Source organism: Pyxicephalus adspersus, chromosome 5 (genome assembly GCF_032062135.1).
Source record: "Pyxicephalus adspersus chromosome 5, UCB_Pads_2.0, whole genome shotgun sequence".
Classification (NCBI taxonomy): Eukaryota; Metazoa; Chordata; class Amphibia; order Anura; family Pyxicephalidae; genus Pyxicephalus; species Pyxicephalus adspersus.
Window position 1 is genome coordinate 134,054,098 of NC_092862.1, and position 22,138 is coordinate 134,076,235.

The 22,138-nt window shown below is 39.5% G+C and overlaps 2 protein-coding genes across 9 annotated transcripts in view; one reads left to right on the forward strand and one right to left on the reverse strand.

Moving 5' to 3' along the window:
- Positions 1–22,138, reverse strand: part of ADAM22 (ADAM metallopeptidase domain 22) — a 159,476-nt gene that overhangs the window by 64,381 nt on the left and 72,957 nt on the right. For all 7 annotated transcript variants that reach the window (XM_072412789.1, XM_072412791.1, XM_072412794.1 and 4 more), the window contains exon 6: positions 21,776–21,839. In XM_072412789.1, coding sequence (XP_072268890.1) covers positions 21,776–21,839 — 64 coding nt within the window. The remainder of the gene's footprint in view (positions 1–21,775; positions 21,840–22,138) is intronic.
- CLDN12 (claudin 12) lies at positions 3,318–19,187 on the forward strand. 2 transcript variants are annotated; one of them, XM_072412797.1, is made up of 2 exons: positions 3,318–3,383; positions 13,946–19,187. In XM_072412797.1, exon 2 carries the CDS (start codon positions 13,964–13,966, stop codon positions 14,699–14,701), a length of 738 nt encoding a protein of 245 aa, XP_072268898.1. In that variant the 5' UTR covers positions 3,318–3,383; positions 13,946–13,963; the 3' UTR covers positions 14,702–19,187. The 2 variants fall into 2 exon arrangements, with proteins under 2 accessions (XP_072268898.1, XP_072268899.1); XM_072412798.1 differs by lacking the exon at positions 3,318–3,383 and adding an exon at positions 3,417–3,556.

Below are 22,138 nucleotides of genomic sequence, written 5' to 3' on the forward strand. Positions count from 1 at the left end.
GAATATCATGTCAGAGGCTTCAATAAACACAGCATGATGAAATCACCAAACCTTAATCCAAATCTCCTGAGCCTAAAGCTGCGCACACACGTGAAATAATTATCGTTGGAAACGAACGACTAACATCCGTTCGTCCGATAATCGTTGACAATAAAGTGCACAACAACGCCGATGAACAAGGATTGTTGCTGGAAACGAATGACCGTCACGGCGGATCTGATTGGACGATGATTGTTCGCAATCTATCTTGTGTACGGTCATTCAGTGATAGCGGATGGTTCTGTGATACACTTTCTCCTGTACATGTCACTTCCGGCATTGTTCAAACAATCGTATCTAGCGTGTGTACATTATTAGTGGATTATATTTGAACAATCGTACAAGACGATCGTATCTAGCGTGTGTACATTATTGGTGGATTATATCTGAACGATCGTACAATACAATCATTCGAAATAATCGTGCATAATCGTTGATCTGTCATTCGTTTTCTAACGACAATTATTGCACCTGTGTACATAGCTTTAGGCTGCGCACACACGTCCAGTAGTTCTCGTCCAATAATTAGTTTAGGGCTGATATCGGACGAGAATCTGGGGGTGTACAGCGCCCATTGTCCATCGTCTGAACGACCGTCCTGGCGGATCCACGGGCGACGAACAATCCTAATGAAAATGAAGGGGGAGAGCGCGCAGCGCAGGATCATGAAAGAACCTTTCCAATGACAATTATTGCACGTGTGTATGCACCTTAACCATCACAGGCAGCAGTGCTTTTCCTACACTTTCTAGATTTTCATTGCCCAATACAATCATTCTCAAAATCCTGAGTAAAAACCTACAGAATGTACACATGTCCTCTGATGTCATAAAGAAGGTTTTTAATTATCTTCCATGTTGCATTACTAACAAACATCCCCTAACAACTGCTATTGTTATACTTTTGTATAGCTAAACAGCAGGGTGCCTGAACGGTCAATCGATAATCGTTAACAAAAAAGTGCACAATGACTGGCCATTGACGACGATGAATGAGGAATGTAGCTGGAAACGAAGACCGTCCTGACAGATCTGATTGGGCGATGATAGTAGGTCCGTTCGTACATGTCACTTCCTGCATCGTTCAAATGATCGTATCTAGCGTGTGTACATTATTAGTGGACTATTTTTGAACGACCGTATTGTTACAGCATGTACAAAATTGTGCACTATAGGATCGCTCAAAATCATTTTGAATAATCGCTGATCAGGCATTAATCATTCGTTTTCTAACGATAATTATTGCATGTGCATACGTAGCCTTGGACTATATACAGCTATACCTATTCCCCTGTTTATTGTATGCTACACCACCCGCCCCCCCAATGCTAGATCAATCTTTCTCCACTTTTTTTTAACATGGGAAACCTTGAAAAGGTTATAATGGTGGTCAGTGAGAAGAATATCTTACATTGCTGGTCAGTGGGAAGAATGTCACACTTACAGATAGCCAGAAAGATTATTGGTGTCACCTAAACTGACCCAGGAGGCACAAACTGCTCATTGAACCCCCAGCAACCTCTGGAGGAACCCTGATTGAGAAATACTGATATAGAGAACATTTGTGGGTAAATCAGTGAGAGATATTCTGTACACCAACGTACAGCTACTACTGTCCTAGATTGTAAGCTTCGTTGCAAAAAAGGAGGTATTCGTCTCCTCCGGTATTAATGGTAGTACTTGTTATCTTGTGAATTGTCGAGCCCTGCATGAAACGTTGTTGCTTCAGTTTTAAAGCGTACCTAAACTCTGAATTTTCACCCCACATAAAAGGGTAAAAAACACTCTCATGTAGGGTAAAAATTCTGTTTTGTTTTTTTTAAGTGCAAAAAAAAAAAAGGTGCAGCACTGCCACCCTTATTCTTGATCGTCTAGGCCAGAGGTCAGCAAACTTTTTTGGCCTCTAGGCCATTTCAGGGGTAGACAGAAGCAGACTAGGCCGGACTCTCTCTCGAGTCTCGCCCTAATGGCTCTGCCCCCACCAGAAACACCCCCTGAAGGGAAATCTCTCTCCTCCGCAATGCATGCAGAGGAGACGCAATGTTCCCTGTTTACCCCGGCGGTGGAAGTGTTAACGCCAGACGCGGTAAATAGGGATGGGAGGCCACCACACGGAGGCTCAAGAGCCGCATGCAGACCTGGAACTTTGGTGGCTCTGCCGCGGGTTGCAGGCTGGGATTAAGTCTACCAGATAGGCCGTATCTGGCCTAAAGGCCGGAGTTTGCTGACCCCTGGTCTAGGAGATCAAGAATGAATAGGATAGTACAGCTTCCCAGGATATCTACGTCACGCATCCTGGGAGGCTCTTGGGTGCTCCTTCTGCGAGAACATCGGACATGCGCAGAAGGAGTCCTTTTGTCAAAAGGGAAAAAATGCCGATCTCACACACGCACAGTGAGGTCGGCAAGTTTTTTCCCAGTCCACGTCACCCGATCTAGCGCCTGCGTGGGGTTACGTAGGAAAAAGAACCCGGAAGAAACGGAGAAGCACCTAGCAGTCTGAAGACGGAATGCCGGGACGACGCGGGACCCGATAAAAGAAACCTTCGGACTGATCGACATCTCTGTGGCATTGAAAGTGTTTGTTTTTTTGTTTTGGGCAGTTTTGAGTTTACTTCCTCTTTAAATATAATAACACCTTGTCATCCTCACAAATCAGGAAAATAACTTTTGGAGGAATTCCAGACAAATGTACAGTTTTGCAGGTTCTCCCCGTGTCTGTGTGGGTTTCCCTTGGGTACTCCGGTTTCCTCCCACATTCCAAAAACATGCAGTGAGGTTAATTGTCTTCCCCCCCAATTGCCCTTAGGCTGTAATAATGACATATGACTATGGTATGGGCATTAGATTATGAGCCCTTTGATCTTTGTACAGCGCTGTGTAATATGTCGGCGCTATATACTGTGTAATAATAATATTATTACGTGCTCCTTAAAACCCCTACATCTCCAGTTGATAATCTCATGTCTTTACAAATACCATATTATTTGCTATAATTATATAGTAGTTATAGAATTTCCGCACAATAAAGTGCACATAAGCCTGCTCCATTATGCTTCTTAATACATGACTGCAGCACTTCTCTTACTACAGAAAGGTGTTACTATCCCGTGAGGGAAACACCCAGCATCTAGCCACCACCTGCACCCACACTGACAACAAAAACTTCTCCAATCCCAGGGAATTCTGGGAATTGTAGTTTTTTCGTACGGAAGCCGTACGCAGCAGGGAGCACCTGGTGACTACAATCCCATAATCCTCCTCTCGGGAATACTGCGCATGCTCAGTGCGGTGTGTGGGAGTCCTCGGACTTGCAGCGCTGATCCGGAGCTCGTGCTGCTGGAAGGTCTGTATGGAATCTTATTTATCCCTAACCTTCTACAAAGTGTTACATTGTATCCAAATATTCCTCGAGCGGCTCGGCAGCCGGGCCAGAGACACCTGCGGCAACTTCCAGTGCAATGCCACTGCTGCAAGAGCCGACTGATCAATAGTGCGGGCTGGTGGTGCAAGCTACAGGTTGGTCGGTGATTGATCGGGCTGTGTGTATATATATTGCGTACAAATGTCAGGTTTTTTCTTTGTGTCAAACACTGGATTATGATATAGCAGAGGTGACTCATGATCGCTATAGGGGGGTGTCTGACTATTGCACTTCCAGCGAATCTCCAGGGGATGGAAGAGTTCTAGAGCAGATCTACATTGCTGCAAGGTTACCAGAAACTGCCAGATATGATCGGAGGTATGGTAAAATGTGACCAATGTCATCACAGTAATATTAAATCAGTAATAGTCAGATATTTCCATGATACAGAATGCCAGGGGATCCTGGTACTGGGGATTGGAAAATGTCCAATTTATGGTATACACTGAAAGTTGGGGCACCAGCTGGCACTTGTAGTTCCACACGGGCTAGAACAAGCTGATGAATCGTCCAAGATATTTATATATATATATATTATTATTATTATTAAATAGGATTTATATAGCACCAACATATTACGCAGCGCTGTACATTAAATGGGGGTTGCAAATGACAGGCGGTGACAGAGGAGGAGAGGACCCTGCCCCGAAGAGCTTACAGTCTAAGAGCCATAGGGACAAAGCATTTTCTGTTTTTGTAATGCTCCACACAATAATTATATATATATAGAAAGAGTAAGGATTGTTAGAGTCCATTCACACTCATGTGTCACCTTATTATCTATAGCTAAATTAAATGAATGAGCTACCAAGCTATCAAATCTCATTTTTTTTATATAGTGGTGTGTACGCTGCGATCCATCTGCATTGTGCTACATATACCTAATGCTATTTAGAGCAAAAATCATCTTTTTGGCTATGTGTATGGGTGTCATTCTTCCCAATGGGCAGCAATGTAAGAGGAATTCTTCCTACTGACCACCAGGCTAATATATTGTGAGCTGTGGATATAGTAAATATAAAAGGGGTTCTTAAAACCTGAAAGCCATTTCAAGGGTTCACGTATGTTGAACAGGTTGCATAAGCCTGTTTTAATGCATAGATCATCCATTAGCAATAGAAATATTGCAACGCACAGCAGTGGGCAGGTGGGAACGAACTCTAAGAGACTCCTGCAGGGGTAAACAGAGGCAAATAAATGATCCCCCCCCCCAGTGCAATGATTGCCATGGTCAGCAATTCACTGCATTTTACTGACAGTATGAATCACTGTGACTGCATTTGTGTGTGTGTATAGATATGAGGGAGAAAAAGCAACTGCCAATCATAAAATATACTCTTTATAATATATTCCTATTATAAGGGTTTTGGAGTAACAGACCAATCAATTAATGTTAATATACTTTAGCAGGGGCTTAACAATATCCATCCAGAGGTATACAGTGACAGCTAGAGGATTTTCTCCCATCTGCTCTTACATGGGGTGTCTGCCATCATCAGATAGCTACCATACAAATATAAGGGACCACCTTGGGCAAAGGTTCTGTTGTAGAGTTGCCTTTACCTATACGATCTGATCTCATACAATCCAATTTTTATGTATCTTTAGCCATACTGAAACACCTTATGAAGAGATCTGTTCTCTTACTTTAGATATCCTTACCTATAAGGAGGTCTGTAGGTACTGCCTACCTAAAAGTCTCTGTAAATATTGCATAGCACCAACGTCTGCTATAGTGCAGTACAATAGTAAGGAAGTATGCTATATGCTTATCAAAAATGGGAAACCTCAAGCTAATAAAATTTGCCAGTGACTGGAAACTTTTGAGCCAATTCATTTGTTTCATATGTCTTATATAGTACACAGGTAAAAGAGGGAATTTTTGTTTTGTTTATAGCAAACTATATCGGACTGTTAATATTTAACCACCCACAACCCACATGAAATTCTGTTTTCTGAACAAATAGTTTATTCAGTTCATGGTGCATTCAGTTTATCTGATTGGAAAAGGCTGCATTTTACCTGGGTAGGACAATATATTGACTACACTGAAATGTTTATAATATGTCAGTATAAAGGCTTGTACAGCTGTCTAATAGACGTCAGAGGAATGTCGCTGGAAATAATCACGAAAGATGAACAAACAAGCAGTGTGAATCTGTTCTATGGAGAGGGGAGGTGGGAGGATGAGCGAGCAGCACCCTGCTGTGCTCTCTTCTATAGGAGTGAACAGTGGTTGTTCCTGATTGGCTATTCATTGATCCACCATGGCTTTACCTATGTTAGATTTTCACTCTTGGTCCCAGGCGACTTTTATCTAAAATGTGTACATAGCTTAATGCTTATATAGTCCACACTGGTGGTTTCTAAAAACAACTGGTAACCAGATACAGTGGCATTTTAGTGTGGTTAATAAACCTGGAAGTTTGACACTCTAAGGCTACGTACACACATTAGACTTTTATAATTGAAAAGGATATTTCACGATCCTTACAAATGACTAAAGAATGCATGAACAAGCGCTGTACATACAGCATCGTTCTGATGTATAGAGAAGCAAGGGGAGAGCACGACCAAGCAGCACCCCGCTGTGCTCTCTCCCTTTCACTTGTATTGCGATCGCTCGTCATTCTGCTAGGAAAGATCCATGAACAACGTCAGACGAGCGCTGTACTCATGCCAGATTCTCGTCCCGTACCAGCCCTGAGACCAGAAATATCTAACGTGTGTACGTAGCCTAAACATTTTAGGTTTGGAAATACAGTACCTTTTGTCACTATACTACATGGGTGCTGTCATTTGACGCTGGATGTGGCAGATTTCCAACCGTACTCAACCACTTGTATTAAGACATTGAAAAAAAAAAAAAGCAGTTTCCATATGGGAACAGGGTAAAAAAAACATTCTGGAGGCAAAAAAATATTTTATTGAACCCTAGTAAGTGTGAGCCAAGCTAGTTTTTAAAATGCAATAACTGTGAATTTTATATACTGTTTTTATTATAAGTGTACAGCTATACCATTACTATACAACAAAGAACAATATAGAGAGAACTTGCAAACTGTTTTTTTCTATTCCAATAAACCTTTCAGTTTTCCCATAGCTCCATCTGTTTGGTTATTCATTGATTTTAATAAAGTAGAGAAGGATGAGGATGTGGAACTGTACTATTCCAGATGTAAACAGGTACACTGGGAATAGAATGCTTGAGAAAACTGCTGTTATTTATTGGAAAATATTCTGCCAGTTTTTTTATAGCAATCTTTTCCTGAAGAATAAATATTAACATTCAGATTTAAGGCTGTGGTTGTCATGCGCCTGTGGTTAACCCATGCAGAGCAAAGCGTCTTACATTTATATTTTACCTTTTCTTTCTTCTTTAATAATGTAAATGCAATGTCAGAATAAAACTTTATTTAATTACATTGTTTTAAAAGCATTTTTAGTGATTTTTTTATAGCAATTTACTATAGTGATTTTATCAATGAGTCTCTCCTCCTAGGAGGGGCTGTACAAAGATTCCTGAAAACTGTCACCCTAAGGAGCAACCAGGGACAGTCAGGCTGGGAAATAATTAGTTGAAGCCGAATATCCTCCAGCCAGGAAATGATTTGGGCTTTGTCTGACTTGCTGCAGTTTCTAATGTACATTGTCAGATGCAGGATAATCAGTAAATGAGTAAGCAATTTCAGCACATGAGAGGAGCCTGCACAACTTATAACCTTTTAGCCGGGCGCACCACCCGACACTTTTCAGTAACCACCCGGCTGTTTTTGGGTCATTACTGAATACAGGGGCTGCAACCCACCTTCAATTTCTTCCCACCGGGCTTAAAAAAAATGTCTGGGTTGAACACTGAACTATGCAAGACTGAAGGGAAAAGCTGGTATAAAGAGAATCCTTAACTCTGTGTACACTCATGTTGTAACATGGAACCTTTGGTAGACAAACCAGAGATTGAGGAGAGAAGGGAAGGTAACAGCATGGAGCATGGAGGAAGGAGCGGCATTTATGAAAATCTGTTACTTCAGGGAAGTGGTGCTAAGTGATCCATGGCCGGCCATTGCAGAAAAGCAGCAGAGGTAGTCAGAGATTACAGAGCCATAGCCTGGAGACACATTACATGAGACTGCTAAAGATCACAACTAAATGCTTTCTATGGCCCGCCTAAAAAAATAAACTTTGGCTACATTTGACATATCTATCACCAAGACTCTTTATAAAGGATCACAAAAAGAAAAGAAATGAATTGAGCAGAAAACAGTGAGATGATGTGAAATTTTTTAAACAATGAACTTCTAGAATGATTTGTGAAGAATTTGTCCTTCACTGGCTTGAACACAACCTAAAATGGTGGAACCATTGGGGAGGAAATTGGAGTTTCCAAGGGGGGCCCTATACAGCCCCATGTCTGTGGTTTGGGTCACTTCTCAAACTTTTTACACACTTTCAGTATTGACAATCCAGCAGTCCTTAACATCTTATATATTTTGAAACATTTACAGTATCTCTGTAATATCCCTGGTTCTAACAGGTCATACCTATTAACAAATTCCTAAATTTGGCTGAAATGACCCTGTAAGGAAGCACTACTTGTAAAAGCCATGTGAACTATAAACCATTTTCAGAGTAATAGAAATATTGGGCTTTATGTATAAAACTTGCACAGTAAAGAACAGCCTGGTAAATATTGGTGGGTAAGATGTAAACCTGCGCAGGATGATAAAAGATAATTTCTAAATGTGACTGTTGGAAGGGTTCTGTCATTTACAGGTCACAAATCTAGCAGACCTTTGTCTGCCTCTCGGAGGCGCTCTATTTTACTGTAGATCTAAACTATAGCTGGATGGCATTTGTTTGAATTTAGAGTATAACAGTTGGAGCATATTTAGTGAAGTTTTTCTCCTTCACCTTTGTCTACGTGCACTCACTATACTACATCGGCTTCCTGATGGTGATAGCAGTGCACCATGTTTGCATAATGTGTGTCTGCATGGCTGTTTGTACTTTTCATCAGGGGTGTGCCAAGGTGACAACATAGACACTATTGGGAGACAATTGCTACCCCATAACCACAAGGGCAAGACCCTTAAAAGTATAGTATTAAAGTTGCAGGTTTGAAAAGATTTAAAAGCAACTTTTTAAACAAAATTTACCATGTTAACGCTCATCACATTTTAATATTATTATTAATATTATTAATAATAATAAACAGGATTAAAATAGCACCAACATACTATGCAGAGCTGTACATTAAATAGGACTGATTGGATTTGGATTACATTTGGAATACATTTTTCATTGACTGTCAATGCTAAAAATAGCATTCCATAAGGCATATTACTATTGCTATAGCTCAGCAGCTTATGTCTTTACTATGCAGTCCAAAGACATTCCAAGAAATGTGTACCTTGGGAACACATATATGTTCATAAAAAAAAAATAAAAACCTTTAGGCCTGATTTATGAACACTAACACGGAAACTTGAATAAAAAGAACACATTTGCCCAAATACTTGTAGTTTATGAGATCTGAAATCGGAAGCAGAGGTAGTTCTGGGTCGGTGAACACTAAGAAAGCCTCATGGATCAGGACTAGTACCACTCCTGTGAGATGGTAACGGCTTCTCTGCAGCTTTAGGCTGTGACAGGTCCCCTTTATTTAGACATGGATTTAATAAAACCAATACACAGGCCTCTTCCTGTTCCAATAAATAAGTGGCGGGTTGTCAGTGTGCACAGATGAAGATCTGTCACATACTGTGCCAGGGCTGAAAGCACTGCGCTGCCACTTCCAGATTTCCATTCTGACAGCTTCTTAAGCAAGAAAGAAAGAAACTGCCAGAGTATGAGCCACTCGCTTGTCGAGTACTGGCATGAGATGTACAAATATAACTATATATTGTGGAGATCCGTATTCCATTAATCTGCTACCTGCACACCTATACATGGGAACACATAATACATGGAACATTGCTGCAATGCAATTGCATTTAGAAGAGTTGGCAAGGTTCAAGAGTAAGACAGTTTTAAAGGCTGATTTATTTTATTTTTTTTTATACAAAGAAATATAGGGATAGAGTTCAAGTAGATCTAATCCCAATTAGGAAAATCTTATAAAAATATTAAAATGGTAATGAAGTTTTATAAGGTGTTGAAAATGATAAAATCTGCAGCTTTCATTGAAAATGTGAAAATGGATCAGAATTCAGACACTTCCTAAAGTGACATCAACTTTGCTACTTTGTGTCACAGACAGAGACTACATTGCTCATACATAGTCCTTGGTTGTCTTTATGGGGAAGTTGGTCCAGTGTATTGATGTGCATATAGACAGGAAAAGCCTGGAGGAGATCAGCACTGAGATACAAAACAAGGGAAAAACATTAATTTGGTATTAAAAAAAAAAGTTATTGTCACACAGTGCCTTTTCAAAGTAAGTCATCCAGTTCAGATGTAGATGTATTCTTCAGTAAATATGGAAAAACTCTAAAATATTCTTCTTTAATTGTAGCCTTTCTAGAGAATTCTATGTAGAATGTCACCGGTGCCTTTAAATGCTCCATATTAATTATTTTAGTACAAGATCCAGCATGTGGCGGTAAAGCTGACATGATGTATTCATCTTTGACTCACAGTCTTATTAGCGCCAACATATGATGCTGATTGATTGACCTGCTGCCAGCTAGAGCAGAGCACTCATTAAACTGTACCATGTAAAATTCTAATTAACAAGTAATGAATAGCTTGAGAAATTGCCTCCAAAGCACACATTCACCCAAGGTAGATAGCCGTAAAGTGTTCTAACCATATGGAGATGGGTGGTCTGCCATTACAGCCCTGAAGCCAGAACTCTGCATGCATGATCCAGGGTTAGTGATCCAAAAAAAAAACCAAAATCTGCAAATTAATGAACAAAGGGAGCCAATGCATTTCTTTGTGACCAGTCCCCTTTAATCCAAGGATAGGGTTAATTGAGGGGGAATGAAGTACAAAAAACTGGAAAGGTCAGGAATATAAATCTGTACAAAAAATAATGCATTTTAAAAGGTCTTTTTTGCCTTTAGTGTTTCCGGCAGAAAAGCAAATTGTGGAGGACTGTATTGTCTGTCAAGGCTCGAAAATAGCACAATAGCTGCACAAACCACCCACACAGTGTTCCTGCTGGATGTAAGTGGCGTGTAATTGGTGAATGTTTTCACCTTGCAGTATGTCGGGTCCCCCTGCTGATCTGTAAGGTGCGCTGTACCCATCACAGCTCTATTCACTAGTCACCATGAGAAAATGATGTGGGGGAAGGAATAAACTAGACAGACATGACCTCCAGGATTTGGCAGCTGCAGATATTAAAAGTCAACTCCGGACAGCATTTTATTTTTAGTTTTGAATAGATGAAATTATAAAGCCTCTGTCAGGTCTGCATAACTATCTGGTACTCGGTTGAAGAAATAAAGGATAAATGTTCAGACTGGCTGTGGTGCTGTTACTGCTTCTTCGGGGTAGATGCTACAAGTAGTTTCTCCCCACAGCATGAATGAGGACATCGGTGATTGGTACCAGTACCACTTACTGTTGAAAAAGCAGATGCTGGTACTTTAAGAACCAGTGTTGTGGCACCAGTGACCAAGTGGCTTGCAAGGTGAGCCAGCCGCCGGGAGCAGGACAGGATTGCTCATTACCGAAGCAGGTTTATCCCTGCCCTTACTTTCTATGGGGCCTGGTAATAGGAGGGCAAGCTGCTGCCTAATAAAAATGGAGATCTTCTGAAAACATTGCTGCTTTTTAGCCTGGTTGCCACTACAATTACTGTTACAGATTAGGACTACAGTGCTGATCACCATATCTATAAAGTGGGATTTGGCTTAATCGCCACTAAATGGCAATCGCTATAAGAATTCATTTTTTTTTTAAATCCTGGTTCGTGGTAAATTAGCGGTTAATGGTTGCAAAAGTCAAAGGGCTGTATGATGCTATATTTATAAGTGGCTTAAACTGGTAGGGAACAGTTACTCCATTCAAATGAATCGAAACAAGGCAAGAGGTATTACGGTCCCATATATACATACATAACTATTTGTAGTAGCATCATTATACATATATATATGTATAGCAGGAAAAAGTGGAAAACATTTTCTATTCATCCTGGTGGCAACAGTTATAATTCTATGGTTATTTATAGGGATTCTGTGTAGCCAATTGGCCCTTTGATACTTGCTGCTTTTAACTTTGATATAAACCGAGCATTATCTCCCACTGTGTAAAGCTGAAAGAGAGATTAGGTTTGTGGGGTTTTAGATCCTGGCTACAGTAAAGATTACAAAATACATACACACATAGGGTTGAGGTTTTTTTATATGGAATTCTGTTTAATTTGTATAAAAGATTTTATTTAGCTGCATTTATTAAAAATAATGATTTCTTTAGTTTACTGTAGCCCAGATCTTGCACCCAATAAACCATTTTTTTTATTTATAGTTGCCCCTATGCCTCCTGGGGAGATTTCCCTTTGCTGTAAGTCTGTGATACTCCTTTCTTTACCCAAAAGATGTTGGATAAGGGAACATTTGTATCTCAGACATCCCTGACCTGTTATCCCCCAGTGAGAGGACAGTGATGTCTGCTATGCACTGCCAGTTACCTCTCCTAACATACACATATAGTATATACCAAATAAAAACCTTATTTCAGGAAGCAGGGGTACCGCTGCACCAGATAGGGGATTTAGAAGCTGGCGAAGCAAAAAATAATAAATGAGCTGCTCCAATATCATCTTTCTATTGGCTGTAAAAAACTTAGAAAACTGTGGGGCATCGCTGGCTACACACCACAGCCATTTTTTTTTGTTTTCTATTTTAATTGTTCATGTTCATTGTGCAGTAATGCATAATAGAGAGTAAATAGCAATGTTAAATATAAATGAGCCCTATGATCCTTCATTAGATTTGTTTGGCAGCCAGTTTGTGAGCCAATTGGTCTCTGTAAGTAGCCTTGCATATTTCTCCCAGCACAAATGGATGCCAAACTATGGAGGACATCTAATGTGTATTTCTCATACTACTTAGTATGTTTTTATTTTTGGAATGTTATCACTAAAGGGTATTGTCTATGCTCCATATTTCACTTCAACCATTTTGTCACTTTGGCACACCTTTAAAAATCCAGTATAAAACCCTACATGAAAACAAACGTGTGGGTGAAATCTAGGTGTGACTACACAATCACACCCGCAGCTCAGGATCTCCCAGCACTGACAGCTGCAGTTTGTTAGTCTGGCACAGAATGTAGTGCTAGACAGAAAAAGAACTACGGGCCGAAAACAAAATGCACAATTGGGATATTTATATTTGTACTGTTTTACCTACTAACAGATTTGCCATTCTGTTAAAATCTATTTGTAGCCAAAACTTTTTTTTTTCTTTTCTTTATAAAGTAGAGAAGGATTACTGATGGGCCTAAAGCCTTCTAATCAGCAGGAAACCTGAACTTTACTGATTGAGGATGCTCTAGCAGGATGTGTGTCTGATCTCTAGAGCGAGACCATTGCATCCCCATAGACATCAATGGCCCATCTGTTCAGCATGCAGGGAGAAACGTTTGATATGTTGTGGGGTAAATGCAGTTTACATCTGTCCTACAGATCCAGCAGGAAGTATGTGTAAATCTCATAATAAATAATAAAAAATAAATATACAAAGCAAGGGATATTTGTAGTTGCTTTGACCATACTGAACAAACGGGGTGGGTGAATCTTTACAGCAAGTGCATGGGGCAGCATTAAAATTGATGGGGGTGGGGATATCTTTATGTCTAAGGTGACAAAGCTACCCTACTATAAATTACAATAAGTAAGCATTGTCACCTAAGGATAAACTAAACGTAAGGCTGCGTACACACGTGTAATAATTGTCATTGGAAACGAATGATCCATGACAGATCGTTCGATAATTGTTATAAAAAAGTGCAGAACGACTGGTCAGCGATGCAGACGAACGACCGTCCCGGCGTATCTGATTGGGGGATGATCGTTCGTAATCTATTGTGTGTACGGTCGTTCATTGTTCTGGATTGTTCTGTGATACACTTTCTCCTGTACACGCCACTTCCTGCATCGTTTCAATGATCGTATCTAGTGTGTGTACATTATTGGTGGATTATATTTGAACTATCGAATCGTTACAGCATGTAAAGAAATATACACAATACGATTTTTGGGAATAATTGTTGATCGTTCGTTTTCAAACAATAATTATTGCATGTGTGTACCTAGCTTTACTATCACGATTGCCTTATGAAAACAAAGCAGTAAAGGAAACTATAATGGTTTAATACTTTGGGTCAGTGCCCCAACATATGTGAGGCTGTCCATCTTAAAGAACAGCCGTGAGCATCCAGGACACTGAAGCTGTATTTAGTAGCCCCACAGAAGTTCATGATTTTTATAAATTTATTATATGTTTTATAACAGTATTTTTGTTTTTTGCCAGGTTCCACAATAGAACATAATGGGCTGCCAAGAAGTGCACGCTGTGACCCTTCTGGCCTTTGTCTGTGGCACGGCCTCCATCTCAGGCCTGTTTGCTGCCACCCTGCTACCCCAGTGGCGGCAGATGAAACTTTACACCTATAACCGCAATGAGAAGAACTTGACGGTCAGCATTGGACTGTGGGTGAAGTGCACACGGGAGGAATGGAGCAGAGAATGTATGATGTATGACACCGACTGGTACGCCAGCGTCAACCAACTTGACATCCGTGTTCTACAGTTCGCTCTACCCTTTAGCATCTTAACCGCTGGATCTGCACTCATCTTATGCCTAACCGGAATATGCAACACCACCTTTAACTCCAACGTGCCGAACCTAAAAATTGCCAAGTGTCTGATCAACAGTGCTGGTTGCCATCTCGTGGCCGGCTTGCTGTATATCTTAGCCGGTGTCATTAGCCTGACCCCATCCATCTGGGCTATATTTTATACCAACGTGTTAAACAGAAAGTATGGACCTCTCTTCACCTATGACATTGCAGTATTTGTTGCCATAGGCAGCTCCGGTGGGATGTTCCTCACAGCCCTTCTACTATTTCTGTGGTACTGCATCTGTAAATCCTTGCCATCGCCATTTTGGCAGCCGTTGTATTCCCATGTACAGAGCATGCACAGCTATGTTCCGCCATCATACTCATCACGGTCCCGTATGTCAGCCATAGAGATAGACATTCCTGTGGTTACACACACTACCTAAAACTGGATGTACTATTTTAACTCTGAACTTTCATCTGTCATCTAAGTAGTTGTTCAGTAGTGAATCTGAGGGTCATTCAACCCCAAATGATATTTCAGGTTTTTGTTAATGTTGTTGAATTGTGCACAAAGTTATCTCTTTGGGTCTCCTGATTCAAGGGATGAACCCTTGAGTTTTTAGATCTGCCCCAGTGCCATGCTGTGGCAGTCCCACCACTGGCGTACCCAACAATGAAAGGAACCCAGACCGTGGCTCATTTTGGTGGTAACACCCTAAAATGCTGATTTTTTTTTTCTCTTTAATGTGTTACATTTGTTCTTTACAGTATCTATTATGGTGATTAGTACTTATATTTTGCCATTGTAATTTTGTATTTGGTTATTTGTGTTGCCTTTTAAATATTTTTAGAATCGACCACTTACTACTACGTTTTACTTATGTTGTATTTTTAAAAGCCAAAATATTTTTTCTTAGTTTTTAATGGAGTGGGGAAGGATCAGAATGTATCAGGATTATATTGTTATATGTCTGTTTTACTAAATATTCTAACTAGGACAGAAAGAGAGATTCTCCCCTGAATGGAACAAGAGGGGAAATATTACAATGGTGACACCAGTCAGACTTGGATTTCCCTACTTTCTGCTATGTCTCAAAGACAGGAAGTAAAGCAACATTTTCACAGGGGATGTTAACCATTCCTTACTCTATGCAAAATTAAAAATGTTTTGGCTATAGATACTTTTTTTAATACCTCATCATAGCTTTCCTAAAGGAGTTTTCTACCCTTTGGGCTTTGGTCTGAGTCTTTTGCAGTTTTAATAGACATTTCCAGGGCTGCATTGTAAAAGAACTAGGCTTTGGAGCTGCATTACTTTTGATGTACTACTGAATATATATGTAACCAGTAATTTGCTTGATGAAGCAGTTGTTGAAGAAGTGTTTCTCAACTTTTCTAGCATGGGGGAACCCTAAAAATAACATTCAAGTTTTAGGAAACCCCTTCTATAATTACTATACCCACAGCTCACGGTACATTAGTGTGGTGGTCAGTAGGAAGAATGCCCCTTACATTGTAAAAAATTTCACCTTTACAGATACTCTAAAAGATCATTGGTGTCCACTAAACTGACCTGAGAGGCAAAAATCGCTCATTGCTCAAGGAACCCCCAGCAACCTCTGGAGAAAATAGGGTTCCATGGAATTCTGGTTGAGAAATACTGGTTTAGTTTAGAATTGTATATTCCTAAAAATGAACTGCAGTAATTTGGAAAATTCACACTTTGGCTACATTGGACCGGATCGTTTTTAAACTATGGTTTGTGAGCCCAAAATTGTTTATATATATATATATCTATATATATATATATATATATATATATATATATATATATATATATATATATATATATATATATACACACACTATGATTAAACTATCATTTATCATGTTGTGTATGGCAATCATAAAATAGGTTGACAGTCTTTAACAACTAGAAAAAAAAATACCTATTCCATAATGAGTAAGGTTGGGTTAGCTGCAAACAATGCCAAACAATGTACTTTTAGCAGGCATACAGCTCAAATAGCATTATTATAGTAATATACATAAGGCAGGACAAAGACCACTGATTATGTACACATAGATATCAGATTTTACTGTAATCAGTTGAGTGATGGATGGAATCTGGTTGTCATGGTTTATGTAACTTTACATATTTCCGTTTGCCTTGTTATATATGATCTAGGGCATTTGTGTAGTGCCTTTTAGTAAATATTGCATATACAAATAAAATAATGGTTGTCCATTATCTGTTTCTAGCAAAGAGAACCATATTTTGTGACAAGTGTAATGAACACAAAAAACAATATGGTGTTTGAAACCCTAAATATTTCTAAATTGTAAAAAAAAACTATACCGCTAAAGTACAAATATCCTTTGCTTGTAGTAAAGAAATATACCGTATATGGCACCCCCTTGGTGGAATATGCAATTAGGAATATATACTTACCAAGGCCAGCTGCTTCCTGGACTCTGATCCATTGACTGGTGCACTACTGGGTAGCCATGTTTACTTCTGGTTTCAGGTCCCATAGACAACAACATGACCTGTATCTGCTTACCAGAGACCCCGCACATTACTGAGATGCTCAGAGCATGGGAAATGGGAATGCAGAGGACCACTGTAGGTATAAATCCCTAATCGAACATCCCATATTGGCAGTGCAATTTTCATTTCTTCACAATAGGTAGAAGGAAAAATGTACTTTTAAGTACATTTATCCTTTACAAGTAATATATTAGACATGCGACCTGATAGTAATCCCTAACAAGCCATGTGGAATTCAGCACAAAATCAGGGTCTGAAAAAGTACCTGCAAAAAATAGAATAAATGTTACTCTATAATTGGGCTACTGAATTTCTTGATCCCCTGTGAGTAGGAAAACATCTCAGGATCTTACTTCTATCTCTTCTACTTTTCAGCTGCTTATTCTCCACACGTTATGGGAGCCAATTAACCTAACAGCATGTTTTTGGAGGTGTGGGGGAAACCGGAGAATGTGAATGCAGGAAGAACATGCAGACTTCTTTTTTGCATCTCATTGAGCATCTCTAGAAGTTGTCAGGTCTTGTGAATCTGAAAGGCTTTGTGTTTAAAAAAAAAAAGTAAAAGAAAATTTGCAGAGAAATTGAGGTTTGCATGAGTTTCTTTTCGAAGCATATCTAAAGCCAAAAGGTTTTGTTGTAGGGTACAGAAGGGTTAAAGTGGAACTTACTTCCACTTTAAAACTTTGGCATCACACAAGAAGGGACATCACCTTTCCTTTTCTGGAATAGGGATCTGCCCAGTGCCAGATTTTTTAAATATTCCTACTTGCCTGATTGCGTCCCATCTGTCAAAATTATGGTTTGTTTACCGGGGGAGGACCCAGGAATCCCGGCTTCCATTCCTGATACGAATAGAGAAGTTAAACTTCCATGATAGAGACACACCTGAAAATCTGAAGACGGTCCCAGCCCAACACCAATTCTTGAGGGATAGGATCTGCATTCATCTTTCCAACTTTCTAACAGCCAGCAGTAAATTATTTCACAAATGCAGTAAATGTTTATTTTAAAATTTGGTCTGCAAGTGGACTGGGATTGAATACCCCTGTTTTAGCATACTCAAATTGTTTTTTTTATAAAAACATCCTCGGATAAGCCATGTGAGTCAGGTATAATTTAATTTTTTAGGGGACATTTAGATCTCATTGATAAAGATCTCTTTGATAAAGTGGAACTACATGTCCAAGACACATTGGTTTATATTTGTTTGATTTTCATAGAGTTTAATTTATTCTAAATCTGAAATCTGGAGTCCTGGTAATCTTTTTTTGTTGTATTGATCACACAATCCTAATAATGCATGTATAATAACTACTGTGATGATTTGAGGTGTAAGATGGGCTGATATTATAAAACACTAAGAGAGCCTGTATTTGAAATCCCTTCAACACTCTAATACTAATTTAAGAAAAAAAAAGGATTTTGGATATACTTTATAATGCTATAGAGAACTTTGACCAATACTTTTACACAATACTGTACATTGGGAAGTCCACCCTCATCTGTAGGAAGTTGTACATTCCAAAAATTGCTACCATAATAATGCTAAATTTAAAAAGCTTAAAAGAACAGCTGTACCTTACTCCAGCTCTGCCATTGAATTGAATGCATAGTGTTGCATGCACTGGATGTGTACCGGGAAAATGGCTTTAGGGCTCCAAGCAAAGCTGCACCCTGAAGATCAGGGCTGAAGTTTAGGATTTCACTTCGTAGGAATCACATAGGACAGGTGTGTATAGCCGCATACACACGTGCAATTCTTGCAATAAGAACCGCACGATGCATGAACGAGTGCTGTACATACAGTACTGTTCTGCTCTATGGAGAGGGGAGGAGGAGAGCGACTGAGCGGCACCCTGCTGCAAGCTCTCCCCCTTCCCTTGCATTAGGATCGCTCGTCGTTCATCGTCCGTGGATCCGTCCTGGCGATGATGAACGACGCGGGCTGTACACACGTCAAATTTTTCTTGCCCGATAATCAGCTCAGGTCGAATATCGGGCGAGAATCTTAGCTTTAGGGTGGGGGTACTGATTATAGGACAACTGCAAGAAGGTAGAGATGTCCTTTACCAGAGCCATGTGACTGAGCCATGTTTTACAAATCTCAACACAATAAAACTGTAAAATATTGCAGAAACTGCACTATTACTGATCATATTTTTATTGGCTTGGAATTATAAAATAAATGGATTCATTCCCTTTTAACTTTTATATACCTTCTGTAGTCATAAACGAACTGAATATTTTTTTCCAAGTGATGTTTTGGTATTCTTAGGCTTAGTGCGCTTATTTTGGTATATTCTGTTGATGTTTACATGCCGGTCATGTGGAGTTTTGATGTATTTTTATGACTAGGTAAAATAAACAATTTTAAATGACCCAATTGTGTGTCACTTTATTTTAAATGAGTGGACATTGTCACATTTATTACTTTGTCAAAAGTTTTCTTTTTACCTGTTTAGTGCAGGTTCACAACCCGTGCGGTTCCCAGTGGCAACTTGCCAGCCACTCGCACTCCAGCTCTGATACTTAATTTACCGTCTTCTGCACATTAGGCAGCAGTAAGCAGTACTCACCCGTTCCCCTATTAATTTCCCATGAAACTACTATATACCATCTCCTGAATAGCAGCGTGAATAAAATGCCAGTGTGAACCTAACCTAAAGCTCATAAAGCACAAATATTTACTTTTTTAAAGCCTAAGTACAGTTTCTTTTTGGGATAGTGGGGAAAGGGTAAAAACTCTGGAGGTTAATGTCCAAAAGTGAATAATGCAGCACTCACAGGGGCAGGCAGAAACAGTCGGGTCTTTTGTAGCTGCAAGTGCTCTGGCTGAACTTTTCCCACTCTCTGAAAGCATTTATGAAAAGAAAAGGCCACACCATGGCACCATAGTGGTACCTGGGTATAAGTCCGCTTTGGAATAAGTCCAACTTGGTAAGTCCTGTTTGGACACAAAATTTTTGCTTTACATACAACCTTTGTGCTAGAACTTGTATGGGTAAAAATGAGTCACAACACCGCGCGCTACCCTTATTTACCTCTCTCGAGACAAAGCCACGACTGCCCATGAGCGTCAGTACGCCAGTTGCTACCATTCAGTGAACAACCCGCGCTATAACTCTCTGTGAATTACAGAACATCTCCTCCTCCTCCCTTCTCAGCACCATCCTAGTAGGCACTCGACTCTTCTCAGCAAGGTAAAGGGAGGTTACATTTTCATTTAATTCATGTAATTGCTTTTGTATTTATGTACTTTGGGAAAAATTTGTTTGGTATCAGTCCAAGGATCTGGAACTAATTAAGGACTTATACCAAGGTACCACTGTATGTGTGTGTGTGTGTATATATATATATATATATATATATATATATATATATATATATAAAATCGATAAATTACTTTATATTTGCACACTTCCCTGACACATTTCTTCCACCAACTATGGGGCTCCAAATGACCTCATTGTCATTGACCTCTAATTGGTTCGGTGAAACGCATTAGGGCAGGCACCTGCATGCATTTGGATGTCTGTTTGCCTGTTAATGAAGAAGGTGATCCTCTAAATGTACCAAAAATTGTGTATTTTATATATAATCTCATTTTTTGCCTATTAAAAGCATAGATTCTGTATTGTGTTTTGCTATTCCCAAAGTGAATTTTTGAGTCAGCTGGCACAAAGCAAGCAATGCACTCCCTCTAGTGGCCAAATCACAAATTTCTGTATTTAATACAGTAACACTGAAAAGAAGGCATGTAAAAATGTGAGTCACGAAAATGATTTTTAAAATGAATATTGCCATGATAAGACAACATCCACATTTTAAAAATAGACCACGCCTTCTCAAGATGGAATGCCAAAGAAATACCTAAATAAAGCATGACATCACCATGTGGCTTCCGGTGTCATCTACCTAGCTCCAGCCTGCTCGGCAAACAATAATATCCAAGTCCTTATTTTTTCCTTTATAAATTGTACATTTTGAGATGGGGCTGTCCACTACAGCATTTTACAAATTACATGAATAGAAAATTCCCAGTCTGGCAATTGCCTGATGTGTCATGGGGTTGGTTGAAGTCCTAACCATGTACAAACAGAATTTAAACACAAGGAAGCGGGAGCAGTAAATGGAACAGATCAAAATAAAATTTAACATACATGTCTCAGGCCAACAACTCAAAATGTGTCTATTTATCTGAAAAGAAATGTACAGGTAAAGAAAGCAAACCGTATCTACCACTGTAACTAGATCTTTAGGTATCACCCTTCTGTAATTTTAGCTGTCAAATACATTCATTATTAACAATCATCTGCCCCTGATGATGGCAGACTTTATTTTTATAATACAGGATTCAGAATATAGGCAAATCCTGATTTCCTATGTTTTTTGGTACATTTCTTTTTGCACACCCATTCCGTATGTGGACCTTTATCCACCACTCCTGGAGGAGCTGTCAATGCTGAATTACTGCAGCATATTAGCTCACAATTTTGTATTACTTTCTGCACAAATCCAGGTAGTGGTTAGAACCAATCCTTTTTATATTCATAGGTTATATCCCCCCAGATGCCACGGCTCTGCCTGTCCTTTTGCATTAGAATACCAGTGCTGTGTGCCTTTGCCTTTCAGATACGCATACATAGCCAAAACTGTGCACTTCTCCATACACCTCAATACATGTATTTAGTGAGAATTCTCCAGTGACATAATTGTTAAGAAATACAAGGGGTGACACATTCTTTTCAGAAACGTGTTCTCACTCCTACAGCCAGTGAAGGAGTCACAGATGCAAGCAGGTGAACATTTTCACCACCGGCTGTGCCCTGCAAATCAATCCTGACAATGGCGAAATCTCACCAGGAACAGGAGCCACCCCTATGACATGGCCCTTGAAGCTGAGGGTTGTCTTTCACCTGTAAATGGAAGTATGAAATGTTCAGAAAAAAAGCTGTTAAAGACTCACGTTTGGGTTGTAGTTTTCTCCAGGTTCGATGAGATACGTGTGATTTCCATCACAGAACATCCCACTGTGGGAAAAAAAAATTAAACACAAAGAATGAATATTTTCTATGTTTATAACTATTATTTCATTACAGTTTCAAGCTTTGACCCCAATCAGATTATCAGATAATGATTTCTGACTTTTCTAAGCTGCACCATGACTGTTAACACCCCCGTAACACATGGAGGAGGTGGTCTGTAGTCTAAAGAGCTGGGAACAATGCTAACTGATAATAGTGCAGCACAGCACATCATTATATTACTGTGCAGGATTTCAAGTAGGATCAGCTTAATAAATAGGTATTTTTTCTGCAGTTTTTGAACA